This window comes from Onychomys torridus, chromosome 7, assembly GCF_903995425.1.
Source record: "Onychomys torridus chromosome 7, mOncTor1.1, whole genome shotgun sequence".
NCBI classification, from domain to species: Eukaryota; Metazoa; Chordata; class Mammalia; order Rodentia; family Cricetidae; genus Onychomys; species Onychomys torridus.
Genome location: NC_050449.1, coordinates 33,366,510 through 33,381,717, shown reverse-complemented (window position 1 = coordinate 33,381,717; position 15,208 = coordinate 33,366,510). Strand labels below are relative to the sequence as shown.

Sequence of the window (15,208 nt, the reverse complement as noted above, 5' to 3'; positions counted from 1 at the left end):
GCCATAGAGTTCGTAAGAAATATATATATGTCTTTGTGTGTTTACTCGGTTGGGTCTGAGCAGCTGTGGAACTGGTGGGTGAGAGAGATTTGTCCTGACTGTGGGCCAGGCAGGAAAACTCTAGCTACATTATCCTATGATCATTAACTTAATAAATAACCCAATACTTGTAAAGAGAACACTATCTGATCTATTCATTCTAGTACTCACTAAAATGCTAGTTATCAAATTGGAGTACTGGAGTCTCTGACTTTGGAAAATTATCCCTGAGCTTCTCTCTAGCCTTCTGGATGTTGTCGTTGTACCAGGTCCACAGACCTTAGCACAACTGATGTCATGTTGGAGGCATCAGTCTAATCATAAAATCCAGCACATAGGTCCAAATACCTGCCAAAAACAGAAACAAAGACCCAGTCCAACAAAGACTTGGATCTGTAGTTCCAGGATCCAGGAAGTCCTTAAATGTACTAACCTTGATTTTGTCTTATGTAGTGCTGCTTCCTGCAAAGTGAAGTGTCAACCAGGATGTGAATTTGTGCATAAAAGTCAAAGAACTGTGAAACCCGGGGCTGTGTGATTTAGGCAAGTTCCCAGTGAAATCCCAAGGTGGTTGTGCTGGCTGAGTGGGTTTGTTTGGGGGCTTGGGGAGTGGTACAGCCTTGTGTAGTAGGACTGGGCTTGGAGATTTAACACTCCTGGACCACTTCCAATTTGCTCTCTACTACTGCCTGATACATTCTCCCAGCTTCTTGTTTCTACCACCATGCCTGCTGCTTGCTGCCATGCCTCCTATCAATGATGGACTCTTACGCCTTTGGAATTGTAAGCCAAAATAATCTCTCTCTTCTCTAAGTTTCCTTTGGTCATGGTATTTTATCACAGTAACAGATAATAACAGATACAGCATAATAATTAGTAAAAATTATACCTGTAATGTGGCAGTTCTGATTTTTAAAATTTATTTTATCTCCCCCCCACACACACTCCCCACCCCCAATGCATACCCCATTCCCATCTCCTCCAGGGCAAGGACTCCCCTGGGGATTCAGCTCAGCAAAGGAGATTCAATTGAGGCAGGTCCAGCTCCTCCTCCCTTTGCCCAGGCTGAGCAAAGTGTCCCTGCATAGGCTCCAGGTTCCAAACAGCCAGCTCATGTACCAAGGACAGGTCCCAGTCCCATAGCCTGGGGGCCTCCCAAACCATTCAAGTTAATCAACTGTCTTGTTTATCCGTCCATTTGCCTGCAAACCTCATGATGTCATTGTTTTTCTCTACTGAGTAATACTCCATTGTGTATATGTACCACGTTTTCTTTTTCCATTCTTCAGTTGAAGGGCATCTAGATTGTTTTCAGGTTCTGGCTATTACAAACAATGCTGTTATAAATATAGCCGAGCAAGTGCCCTTGTGGTATGATTGAGCATTCCTTGGGTATATGCCCAAGAGTGGTATAGCTGGGTCTTTGGGGAGATGGATTCCCAATTTTCTAAGAAAGCACCATATTGATTTCCAAAGTGGCTGTACAAGCTTGCATTTCCACCAACAGTGGAGGAGAGTTCTCCTTGCTCCACATCCTCTCCAGCATAAGCTGTCTTCAGTGTTTTTGATCTTAACCATTCTGACAGGTGTAAGGTGGTATCTCAGAGTTGTTTTGATTTGTATTTCCCTGATGATTAGGAAGTTGAGCAATTCCTTAAATGTATTTCAGCCATTTGAGCTTCTTCTGTTGAGAATTCTCTGTTTAGCTCTGTAGCCCATTTCTTAATTGGACTGTTGGGCATTTTGATGTCTAATTTCTTGAGTTCTTTATATATTCTGGATATCAGCCCTCTGTCAGATGTGGGGTTGGTGAAGACCTTTTCCCATTCTGTAGGCTGTCACTTTATCTTGTTGACTGTGTCCTTTGATCTACAAAAGTTTCTTAGTTTCAATAGGTCCCATTGATTGATAGTTTCTGTCAGTGTCTGTGCTACTGGTGTTATATTTAGGAAGTGATCTCCTATGCCAATGCATTCAAGACTCCTTCCTAATTTCTCTTCTATCAGGTTCAGAGTAACTAGATTTATGTTGAGGTCTTTGATCCACTTGACCTTAAGTTTTGTGCATGGTGAAAATAATGGATCCATTTGCAGCCTTCTACATGTTGACATCCAGTTATGCCAGCACCATTTGTTGAACATGCTTTATTTTTTCCATTGTATATTTTTAGCTTGTTTGTTAAAAATTTTATGTTCATAGGTGTGTGGATTAATGTCAGGGTCTTCAATTCGATTCCTTTGGTCCACATGTCAGTTTTAATGCCAGTACCAAACTGTTTTTATTACTGTAGCTCTATAGTAGAGCTTGAGGTCAGGGATCATGATGCCTCCAGAGGTTGTTTTGTTGTACAGGATTCTTTTGGCTATCCTGGGTTTTTTGTCATATAAACTTGAGTATTGTTCTTTCCAGGTCTGTGAAGAATTGTGTTGGTATTTTGAGGGAATTACATTGAATCTGTAGATTGCTTTTGGTAAGATTGCCATTTTTACTATGTTAATCCTGCCTATCCATGAGCATGGGAGATCTTTCGGTTTTCTGACATCTTCAATTTTTTTTCTATGTCTTAAAGTTCTTGTCATATAGGTTCTTCACTTGCTTAGTAAGAGTTACTTCAAGGTATTTTATATCATTTGTGGCTATTATAAAGGTTGATGTATCTCTGATTTCCTTCTCAGCCTCTTTGTCTATTGTATGTAGGAGGGTTACTGATTTTTTTGAGTTGATCTTGTATACTGCTATGTTGCTGAAGGTGTTTATAAGCTGTATGATATCTTTGGTTGAATTTTTGGGGTCACTCATGTATACTATCATGTCATATGCAAATAGGGAAAGCTTGACTTCTTCCTTTCCAATGTGTATCACCTTAATCTCCTTATGTAGTGTTATTGCTCTGGCTAGAAGTTCAAGTACTATGTTGAATAAGTATGGGGAGAGCAGACAGCCATGCCTTGTTCCTGATTTTAGTGGAATTGCTTTGAGTTTCTCCTAATTTAATTTGATGTTGGCTATTGGCTTGCTGTAAATTGCCTTTATTATATTTAGGTATGTTCCCTGTATTCCTGATCACTCCAAGACCTTTATCATGAAGGGGTGTTAGATTTTGTCAAATGCCTTTTCAGCATGTCAAAGTGAGTTGATCATGTGGTTTTTTTTCTTTCAGTTTGTTTATCTGGTGTATTACATTGATGGACTTTCATATGTCGAACCATCCTTGCATATCTGGGATGAAGCCTACTTCATCATGGTGGATAATTGTTTTGATGTGTTCTTGGAGTCTGTTTACCAGAATTTTATTGAGTATTTTTGCATAAATGTTCATGAGGGAGATTGGTCTGTAGTTCTCTTTCTTTGTTGCATCTTTGTTTGGCTTGGGAATCAGGGTAATTGTAGCCTCTTAGAAGGAGTTTGATAATTTTCCTTCTGCTTCTATTGTGTGGAACAATTTAAAGAATATTGGTATTAACTCTTCTTTGAGGATCTGGTAGAATTATGTGCTGAAACCATCTGGTTCTAGGCTTATTTTTTTTTTTTTTTTTGCTTGGAAAACTTTTAATGACTGATTCTATTTCCTTAGGGGTTTATTGCACATTTAAATAGTTTATCTGGTCTTGATTTAACTTAGGTATGTGGACCTATCCAGAAAATTATCCATTTCTTTTAGATTTTCCAGCTTTGTGGAGTAGAGGTTTTTGAAGTATGACCTAATGATTTTCTGGATTTCCTCATTGTCTGTTGTTATATCTCCATTTTCATTTCTGATTTTGTTAATTTGGATGCTCTCTGTCTTTTGCTTAGTTTGGATAAGGACTTTTATATCTTGTTGATTTTCTCAAAGAACCAACTCTTTGTTTCCTTATTTTTTTGTATTGTTCTCTTTGTTTCTATTTTATTGATTTCAGCTCTCAATTTGATAATTTTCTGGCATCTATTCTTCCTGGGTGACTTTGCTTCTCCTTGTTCTAGAGCTTCCAAGTGTGCTGTCAAGTCACTAGTGTGAGATTTCTCCAACTTCTTTATGTGTGCATGTAGTGCTATGTATTTCTCTCTTAGCACTGCTTTCATAGTGTCCCATAAGCTTGGGTATGTGGTGTATTCATTTTCATTGATCTCTAGGATCAATCTTTATTTCTTCCTTAACCCATTGGTGATTCATTTGCGCATTATTCAGTTTCCATGAGATTGTAGGATTTCTGTAGTTTTTGTTATTTTAATCTAACTTTAAACCATGGTGGTCTGATAGAACGCCTGAGGTTATTCCAATTGTTTTGTATCTGTTGAGATTTGCTTTGTGGCCAAGCATGTGGTCGATTTTAGAGAAGGTTCCATGGGGTGCTGAGAAGGTATATTCTTTTTTGTTTGGGTGGAATGTTATGTAGATATTGATTAAGTCCATTTGAGTGATCACATCAGTTAAGTCCTTCATTTCTCTGTTAAGTTTCTATTTGGCAGATCTGTCTAGTGGTTAAAGTGGCGTGTTGAAGTCTCCCACTATTAATGTGTGGGGTTTTATATGTGATTTAAGCTTTAGTAATGTTTCTTTTACATATGTGGGTGCCCTTGTGTTTGGGGCATAACTGTTCTCTTAGTGTCTGCATTATATCTGTCCAGGTTCTTCTGGCTTTCAAAGTCTCCATTGAAAAATTGGGTGTTATTCTAATGGGTTTGCCTTTATAAGCCACTTGGCCTTTTTCCTTTGCTGCTCTTAATTTCTTGCTTTATTCTGTATGTTTAGTTGTTTAATTATTATGTGGTGAGGGAATGGCAGTTTTGATTTTATAGTGTTATACATATGAAATATAAAATAGATAGTCAATTTTTTTGAGCTGAGCATCAAACCCAGGTCCTTGTACTTGCTAGGTGAGCGCTCTACCACTGAACTAAATCCCCAACATATATAGTCAAGAAGAAATATTTAAAAGTTAGATATTCAAAACAGGAGTCATGTCCAGGGTATATAAAGAACTCTTACAACTCAGTAGTATGATGCTAAATAACACAGCTTAACTATGTACAAAGATTTGAAATACTGGGTGGCAAATATATGAATTATCAAATAAGCACTTGAAAAGATACTTAATATTATAGTCATTAGATACATGCTAACACGACCTCAGTAAGACACCACTTCAAGTGAACTAGGATGGCCATGATATAAAGAAAAGGGAGACTAACAAACATCAGACAGGATGTAGAAGACATTGCTAGGAATGTAATGTGGGGTGGCTGCTATGAGAAATAGTTTGACAGTTTCTTAAAATAGGGTTTCCATACACTACAGTAATTTCCCTCATAGGTACACTTATAATAGAATGGAAAATGTAATAGTCATATAAAAAGTTACATATGAGTGTTCTTAGAAGAATTATCCATATCCCCCAGGGAAATGCAAATCAAAGCTACTTTGAGATTTCATCTTTTACCTGTCAGAATGGCTAAAGTTAATAACAAATAAACAGTTCATGCTGGCAAAGATATGGGATAAGTGAAATACTCATCCGTTGCTGGTGAGAGTGCAAACTTGTACAGCTACTATGGAAATCAATGTGGCAATTCCTTGGAAAGTTGGGAATCAATCTAACTCAAGATCTAGCTATACCACTTGGGCATATACCCAAAGGACACCCCATTCTTCCACAAGGACACTTGCTCATCCATGTTCATTGCTGCTCTATTCATAATAGCCAGAAACTGTAAACATCCTACATGTCTCTCAACAGAAGAATGAATAAATAAAATGTGGACATTTAACCAATGGAGTATTACTTGTTTGTTAAAAAATGATATCATGAAATTTGAAGGCAAATGAAAGGAGCTAGAAGAAATAATCCTGAGTGAAGTAATCCAGACCCAGAAAGATAAATTTGGTATATATATTCACTTAAATGTGGTTGTTAGCTATTAAGTAAAGGATAACAAAGCTGAAATCCATAGAATCAGAGAGGATAGGTATGGAGGAGTGTTGGAGGGACATATGGATCTCCCTGGGAGGGGAATATACAATAGATTTTATGGATAGACTGGAGGCAGGTGGGGACAGGAACTGGAGGATCAGGTGTGGTGGGGGAGGGGAGATAGGGTTGAGGAATAGAATGTAAGACAGCTGGAATTGAAGAGCATTTGAGGGATAATATGGAAGCCTATTGCAGTAGAAACTTCCTAAAATATATGAAGGTGATCCTAATGAGACCTCCTAATAATTGGGGATATGGAGTCTCAACTGGCCATCTCTTGTTACCAAACAAGGCTTCTTCCAGTAGTGGGACTTAATTGCATTCTTTTGAGTCGTTGGCTAAGGGTGTCCCATGGAAATCCCCAAACAAACCAGGCTGTTGTTAAGACAATGAGTTGCTCTCCATAAACTGACAGCAAAGCTGAGGACAGCACCCACACAACTCAATGAACATAGAGAAGTTGAGCTGCTGCCTATACAGAGCTTCATCCCTACACTCTAGTGCCTTTGGTGTGGGAAGGCACTCTGCAGGCTATCAAATGAGAACGTAAACCAACACAGTCACAAAGCCGTTCCTCTACAATCTGACCTGCCTGCGTGATATACTAGGCACTGGTGGCACAGAACTTGTGGGAATAGCCAACCAATTTCTGATTTGACTTAAGACGCACTCCACAAGGTGGAATCTATATCTGACACTGCTTGGATGACTGAGAACCAGAAACTAGATAGCCCGGAGTCCTAGGGTAAAACAAAATACCACTGGTCTAAAAACCAAATATATATATATATCAATAGAACAACTCCTAATAATATTCTGCTATAACTTATATCAGTGCCTTATTCAGTCATCAACAGAGAAGCTTCCTCAAACAGCAGATGAGAGCATATGCAGAGACCCACAGCCTAGCATTACACTGAGAGAGAGTCTAGATTGTATTTCTACATCAAATCTCTCCCATCAGATCTCAGGGAACCTCAGAGAAGAGAAGGTGGGAAGAATATAAGAGCCAGAGAGGATGGAGGACACTGGAGAAGTAGGCCCTATGAATCAACTAAGCAGGGTACATACGAGCTCACAGAGACTGGAAACAGAAAACACAGAACCTGCATGGTTCTGCACCAGGTCCTCTGCATATATATTATGGCTTTCAGCTTAATGTTTTTATGGGACTCCTTAGTGTGTGAATGAGTGGGTCTCTGATTCTTGTGCCTGTTCCTGGGGCTCTTTTTCTTCTGTTGGGTTGCCTTGGTCAGCCTCCATGTTTTGCTTTATCTTGTTATATTTTATTTTGTCATGTTAAAAACAAAGTAAAAAAGAACTATTCAGAGTCAAGAAGATATAGAAAAACATTTTAACAGATGAGTAGGTAAACAAAATGTGGCAATTATGTTGCAGAATACTGCACAGTTATAAAAAGATGTAATGACATACTGTAATGTAAATGAACCTTAAAAGCATGCAAAATGAAAGAAAATCAGTCTCTCTTTCTCTGTCTCTGTCTCTCTCTCTGTGTGAGTGAGTGAGTGTGTGTGTGTGTGTGTGTGTGTGTGTGTGTGTGTGTGTGTGTAAGGTATGGTGATGACAGATCCATTAAATAGAAAGTGTATTCACTAGACCAGTCTTCGGAGTAGACCAGTCCAGGCACCCTCTAGAACACTGCCAGCACTGCCAGGTGGAGTCATCCTTGTGGATTCCTGAGAGCCAGCACCCAGTCTCTTTCTAGTCCCATGATGTCTTCATCTATCATGGTATCTCCCGCCCTGCCCTCCCACTCTGTCCCTGTTCCAGCTCGACCCTCCCATTTCCCTATGTTCTCACCCCTGACTCCTTGCCCTTCACCCACCCCCCACTCCCAGTCCACTCATGTAGATCTCATCCATTTCTTCTTTGCTGGGCCATCCATGTGTCCCTCCTAGGGTCTTTCCCTGTTAGCTAGCCTCTCTGGAGCTGTGGGTTGCAGTCTGGCCATCCCTCCCTTCACATCTAGTATCCACTTATTAGTGAGCACATACTATGTTTATCCTTATCCTTCTGAGTCTGGGTTACTTCACTGAGGATGATATTTTCTAGATCCATCCATTTGCCTGCAAAATTCATGATGTCATTGTTTTTACAGCTGAGTAGTACTCCATTGTGTATATGTGCCACATTTTCTTTATCCATTCTTAAGTTGAGGGGCATCTAGGTTGTTTCCAGTTATTACTATTATGAATAATGCTGCTATGAATATAGTTGAGCATGTGTCCTTGTGGTAAAATTGAGCATTCCTTGGGTATATGCCCAAGAGTGGTATAGCTGGGTCTTGAGGAAGACTTATTCCCAATTTTCTGAGAAACTGCCATACTGGTTTCCAGAGTGGTTGTACAAGTCTGCATTCACACTAACAGTGGAGGAGTGTTCCCCTTGCTCCAATCCTCTCCAACATCCTCTTTAGTGTTTTTATCTTAGACATTCTGACAGCTGTAAGATGGTATCTCAGAGTTGTTTTGATTTGCATTTCCCTGATGACTAAGGATGTTGAACAAGTCCTTAAATGTCTTTCAGCCATTTCATTTGAGATTCTTCTGTTGAGAATTCTCTGTTAAGCTCTGTAGCCCATTTTTAAAATTGGATTGTTTAGTATTTTGAAGTCTAGCTTTTTGAGTTCTCTCTGTATTTTGGAGATCAGCCCTCTGTCAGATGTGGGGTCGGTGAAGATCTTTTCCAATTCTGCAGGCTGTCGTTTTGTCTTATTGACTGTGTCCTTTGCTCTACAAGAGCCTTTGTCCAGTGACTGATGGAGGCAGATGCAGAGATCCACGGCCAGGTGCCAGGCTGAGCGCCGGGAATCCAATTGATGAGAGAGGGGAGGGATTTCTACAGGTTGGGGATGTTGAGATCATGATGGGAAGACATGCAGAGATGACTGGCCACACTGGTGGAAGCCTATGAACTGTAGACTAGTGTCTGTGGAGTCCCCATGGGAATGGACTAGGCCGTCTGGATAGGGAAGATGGTTTTCTGGCTCAAACTGTTTGGGGGACACACAGACAGGGGGATTGGGATTCATTCTTGGTGCATGAGCAGGCTTTTGGGAGCCCAGTGCCTGTGGTGTGACACCTTGCACAGCCTTGGTGCAGTGGGGAGGGGCTTGGACCTGGCTAGACTCAGTGTGCTGGGCTCTGCTGACTCCCCATGGGAGACCTTGATTTGGGAGATGTGGGGTGACTTAGGAGGGAGTTCTGGGGATGGGAGGAGGGAGGAGATGGGATCTGTGGGTGGTATGTAGAGTGAGCAGAAAATTTCTTAATAAAGAAAAATTAAAAGAAAAAAAAAAGAAATTTCAAAAACCAGAAAAAAAAGTAGATTAGTGAATTTCTGGAGCTGTGTGTAAACATGGATTGATTGAATTGAATACAGTGGTAGAGAAGTTCTCACATTTGGTGGTAGAGATGTTTGCATAGGTGGTAAGTTTTTTTTTTTTTAATTAACAACATGCATATATAACATGAGTAAATCTTACATCAAATAAATGTATAAAACACAATTAATATGTGTAATAATGAGGTTTGTGGTAATGAATAGTTTGTGGTACCATGAACAGGTATGGATCCTGGATGGAGAGAGAATATTTATTTGTAAACTTAGTGTAAGCCAAGTATTCTGGTAAATTATTTGGAACTACATACAAATTTACACATTTAAATTTTACTCATCTGTAATTTAAAAATAGTTAAATATTTTAAGAGTTGATATGCATTATAGCAGGTATATGCAATGTACATTTACTGGATAATCAATTCTGTATTTTAAAAATGGAAACAAAAATCTGTATAGAATAGACCCTAGTATCATAATACCAAGCAGTATATTATATAAGATGACACTTTAGTTTTTCTCAATCAATTATTATATTAATTTTTCCATGACCCTTCCAGTGTGATACTGTTACTACTGTGTGGGAAAGCTTATTCAAATACAACTGGTTCATGCATTTGAAAGGCTTTCTCTGTATTTTAAACCAGAACGTTTACAACCTTACAACTGCTTCTTTGAAACAAATGAAATAAAGTAAAATATCTAACAAATGCAAATAGAAGCAAAACTTTGAGCAAAGAAAATCATACCTGATATATTTAGCTACTTATGTCATAGAGGATAGAAATGGTAGGTGAGGCCATGTCTGGCTCAGGAGATTTGATCTTTCTCTAGTAGGCTCATTTTTTTCCCCTCAAGAACACTCCTCCTCATTGCACCCAATTTTGAAAGCTTTCATTAGAGGCTTTCTTGGACAGAGTGGGACTGGAGTAGTTATAGGATATTTGAATATCAAAATACAGAATAACTTGAAAATCATCTCGTTAAAGTTTATTTTACAGAAGATGAATCTCAAGGGGAGTAGGTAGAGCATGGTAAGATAAAGTGTCCTGTAGAGAACTTAAAAGTAATGATTATCAGAGTTTCAAGCACTAAACATTGAAATCATCACCAACATGATCTGAGCTTATAGAAACAAACAACTGTTGTCCAGCATGCTATACAGTTGCAAGAAATAGTATATTGCTCCTGAGAAAACCAGTCTGCTGAAGTGTGAGGAAAACTTGAACTGCAGAGTAGGCTTCTCCATGCTCAAGGTCTCAGTGGATAGAAAGTGAAGAGCATCCTTTTCTGACAATATTTCCTAAAATCAATGTGAGCTCAGAGAATAGGACTGAAATATTTTTGTTTGTTTACTGTTTGAGAAAACATTCTGAAATTAACCTAAGCAAATGCAATAAAACAGAAATAATGAAAAGACTGGCAAAATAACCTTTTGTATATTTAAGGGTTTTTAAAAATTCTATTTAAGGAAGTTTGTTACTAGAAAACCTATAATAGTAAAATCTGGATATAAAAACTTACACATATATTGGTATGTATGTGTTTGAAAATATGTAACTGAAGGGTCAAAAGAGGCTAGAACATACTATTGAAATTCTAAGTAACATTTAAGTATGGCATTTGCATTTGTTAGTGCTGAAACAGCTGCACAGGCTAATACTACTTTTACTCCTCTGCTGATTTTTTTTCTCATTTTTAAGGTTAGATAAACTCAAACCAGATTTTACATCAGGATCCTCTCAAGAGGTGAAAGTTAAAACACATTGCTACGTAGTTCTTCCAGGTGAATAGTGTGAATAAGATGTTTCTCAATTGTGAATAGAATTCACACTTGTGAATAGAAACACTTGTTTCTTGGGATTTTTTGTGGTATTTTTCCTCATAAAATCATGAGTTTGCACAGAATATTTCTTCATGAGATGTAAAATGATGAAGAGGTTTGTTCAGAATGTTATGGAGTATGTTTTTAATTGGCTCTGATGAGCAATGCTGGTTTTGTGTTTGCAGTAGGGTTGATTTAGCCCCTGGGCATTATTACCTATGATTTGCCTCCATTTTGTCTTTGGAGTGTGATGATTCCCTCTGGATTTGTGGTTGTGTATATTAACCTGAAAGAGTATACAACTATCTTTGGCTAATCTTCCTCAGAGAGTTGATTAATTTTTCTAGAGCATTCTTATTCTTGTTACCTGTAGGACATTCTTCCCACCCTATGAAAAACTTGAGTACTTCTTCAATTAACTAGGTCTTAAAAAAAACTACAGTACCATATTTTCCTAGGAAGTCATTCTTATAGTTCAAACCTAATGATCTTTTTTTTTCCATCAGTTCCTAAGCAGTATCTAGCATATGATAAATTGTATCAACCATTTCTTAATCATTTTGGTAATTTATTTTAACTTTTTGCCTTATATGTAAATGCATTTCTGATCTGAAGATTAGAAACTCATTTAGAATAAACAATAATGCCATTGATTTGAAGATATATTGAACAAATTAGTGCTGAATTGAATCACATTGCTCATTCATGCAGATTTTGAAGTTTAACTTTGGGAGGGAATTCCATGACAAAACACATTTCTTATGAGTACTCTTCCCTCATCCATCATCCTAGGCTTAAAAAAAAAATCACAGCTGAATTGAGTCTGCGAAATATAGAGATCTTCTTGGACTGTCTGTGACCATGTACTTTCTGAAAATCAGAGAAAGTATATTTAGTGCTCACAGGGTGGGTGGGGGGGGTCCTGCCAATGAAGGACGCTTCCCTTAGATGCTGGTCACATTCTTATGTAAAAAGGCACTAGGATGAGCTTCAGGTCACTGAATATTTTCTGGCAGTTATATACCCCTGATAATTCTTCCCCACATGAATACTCTACATCTCTGTAATGAATGCAGGAGTGTAGCAACACAAGCATGCATGCATCATTTCTGACCATCTGTTTTATTTATATCCACAGAAGATCAGAATGATCCACTTTATGATTATGACTATCCCTGAATTCACCTACCTAAATTTTACCAAAGTAGAGCCCTATGAGAGTTCAGAGGCTGTATCTACTCAGCTCATCAGGGCAGTATACATGTAATAGGCCCTTCATATCTAAGTGACATTGCCCCTTCATGTTCAAGTACAAACTGGAGTTCGTTCGTCAAAGTAAAACACAGAGAGGAGAGACTTGGGAAAGTCTTCTTGCTTCCTTGAATTTCAGTTCCTCCATAGTTGTATGATATTGACAATAATACTTAACTTAGACAAGGTTTGCTTGTCAAGGTTAAATCTGACAGTTTACATGTGGGTTATTTGTGTCAACATGGGACTTAAAAATTAAAATGCACACATAGATGATGCCACAGAAAAACAGCCTTTATGTGACCATTATATTTACCGTACAACTTTCCTGCTAGAAGCCACCCTTGCCCATTGGGATTTTTGATTGATTTTCCATAATGCTGAAGGATGACATGGAAAATCTTGAGTATCAAGGGGTTATAATGTGCAACTTTCCAGGCTACTGCTTTTCCTAACAAGGAGTTCTTTCCTTCCCACACTAATCCTCTTTTCTTTTTCTGTTCTAACTCTTCCTGTTTGGCACAATGTCTGTCATCTTCATACTTGTGTGTACAGTAGGCCTGTGCCGATGAAGTCATTGAGGCTGCACCTCCTTGAGGCCTCCCAGCCTCCGCAAGGCGGCCTTCATCTCTTTGTTTCGTAGTGTGTAGATGATGGGGTTAAGCAAGGGAGTAATGACTGTGTAGAAGACAGCTACCACCCCATCCAGAGGTTCCTGTGAGCCAGGCCGTAGGTAAATAAAGGTGCAGGGCACATAGTAAACGATGACCACAGTGAGGTGGGCAGCGCAGGTGGAGAAGGCATTGCGACGCCCATCTGCAGACCGGATTCTCAGGATGGCAGCCACGATGTAGGCGTAAGAAGTGAGAATGAGCATAAAGCATGTGAGGGCCAAGAAGCCAATGTCTACAAAAGTGACTAGCTCATTGATGGTGGTGTCTGCACAGACTAGACGGAGAATGGCAGGAATGTCACAGAAGAAGTAGTCAACTCGGTTTGGGCCACAGAAAGGCAGCCTGAATATGAAACTTGTTTGGAAAAGTGAATGGATGGTCCCTCCAATCCAGGTGCCCAAAGCTAGGTAGTTACAGACACTGCGAGTCATGATGGTAGCATAGTGTAAAGGCTTACAGATGGCCAGGAATCTGTCATAAGCCATAAGGGTGTAAAGAAAACATTCAGTACAGCCCAGGAAGTGGAAAGAAAAGAGTTGAATCACACAGCCCCCAAAGGAGATAATTCTACTATCCAAGAGAAAGCCAGCTAGCATCTTTGGTACAATCGCAGAAGAAATGGTCATATCTAAGAAGGAGAGGTGACATAGGAACCAGTACATGGGCCGTTGGAGCCGGATGTCCACTAAGACAGTGAGGATGATGAGCCCATTGCCAGAGACAGTGAGGAGGTAGATGACAAGGAATACCAGGAAGAGTGGAATCCCGAGCTGAGGTGGGTGGTGCAGGCCCACCAGAATGAAGTGAGACACAGAACTTTGGTTGCTGCTTTGCATGTCCTTGACAGTCACATCTGACAAAAGACGACAGAAGAAAAGAAAGGCTTAATGCTCCTGTGAAGTCTCCAGTCATGGCACATATATTCTGCAGTATTCCCAAACAGGCACAGAAAAGATTTTCTCCCTTCGCTCTTTCCATGCCTTCTTCCTCCCCCTCCTTCCCCCCATCTACCTCTCTCTATCTCTCTTTCTCTTCCTTCCTCTTCCTCCTCTCTCTTCTGAATCACTCACTTGTTCCTTATCATTTCCCCCCTCTCACCCCTTCTAATGGAGATTGTATTTGCTTGCAGAGAACATCTCAGCACCAAAGCTAATGAACTATTTTCCTGTCCATAGTTTTGCTTTCCAAAGTTTCAGTTACAGTTGTCCATGGACTGAAAATGTTACTTATCTTACTTTTTCATGAGAGTAAGAACACAGAACTTGTACTGCAGTATATTATCAGTTTTTATGAACGGTTGTTGCAAATCTTATCCTTTCAACTTTCTGGACTGCCACAGACATTGCTGTTCTCAGTGACAAGTCTGCACACTACATTCTGAGTATCCAGAATTCTGATCTGTACAATGTTCAAGAAGGCTTGTGATTGAGGACACCAGGGCCCAGGTACCTAATTCATTATTGTTTTATGTACCTTAAGACAAACTCTGAAGATCATTTGGATCAGGAAAGTCCAAGACAAGATTGACCTTTGCTCAATGGCACTCAAAGACTCTCCTGTCATATGCAATGCTTTAGGTCTTAGCTGTTTCCTCTGTTCCCAACACCTGTAACATTTAATAAAATTGCATCTCCAAAGGATCCCCATTACTATACCTCTCCCTCCCTTGCTCTTCCTGGAGCCTGCTGATGAACTCTGCCTGGATGAGAATCTGCACTGAAGCCAGCTGTTTCCTTCAGCTTCTTCTTGCATGTTGCTGCTCCATAAGGAGGCCCATTTCTGCAGCTTTATGGGCCATGACCCTTCTTGCTTGTGAAACTGTGCTCTTTCTGCTTCCCCTCTTATAGCCTTCATTGTGCTATGGGCAGTGGGGTCCCTTGGTTTTGGCCTCTGGAGTCTTGTTTTCTGCTAAGCAGGTTCTTCCTTCCTGTTAATCAGGTTCTTCCTTCCTACAGTCTCAATGGGGTAGGAGTTAAGGGGGTGCTGAGATTAACTCTGCCTTTTCCATTGGGAGCAATTAGCTACTAAGTGTAAATGAATTTCACTGGGCTTTGTTCACAGAAGACCCCTTGGAAGTTTGCTGAGTGGCTAATAGTGTCCCAGCGCAG

The 15,208-nt window shown here is 39.6% G+C and overlaps 1 protein-coding gene across 1 annotated transcript; it reads right to left on the bottom strand.

Moving 5' to 3' along the window:
• Window positions 1-13,000: 13,000 nt before the first annotated feature.
• Window positions 13,001-13,958, bottom strand: LOC118587561 (olfactory receptor 10G6). The gene has a single exon (XM_036193592.1). It carries the CDS (start codon window positions 13,934-13,936, stop codon window positions 13,001-13,003), a length of 936 nt encoding a protein of 311 aa, XP_036049485.1. The 5' UTR covers window positions 13,937-13,958.
• Window positions 13,959-15,208: the final 1,250 nt, after the last annotated feature.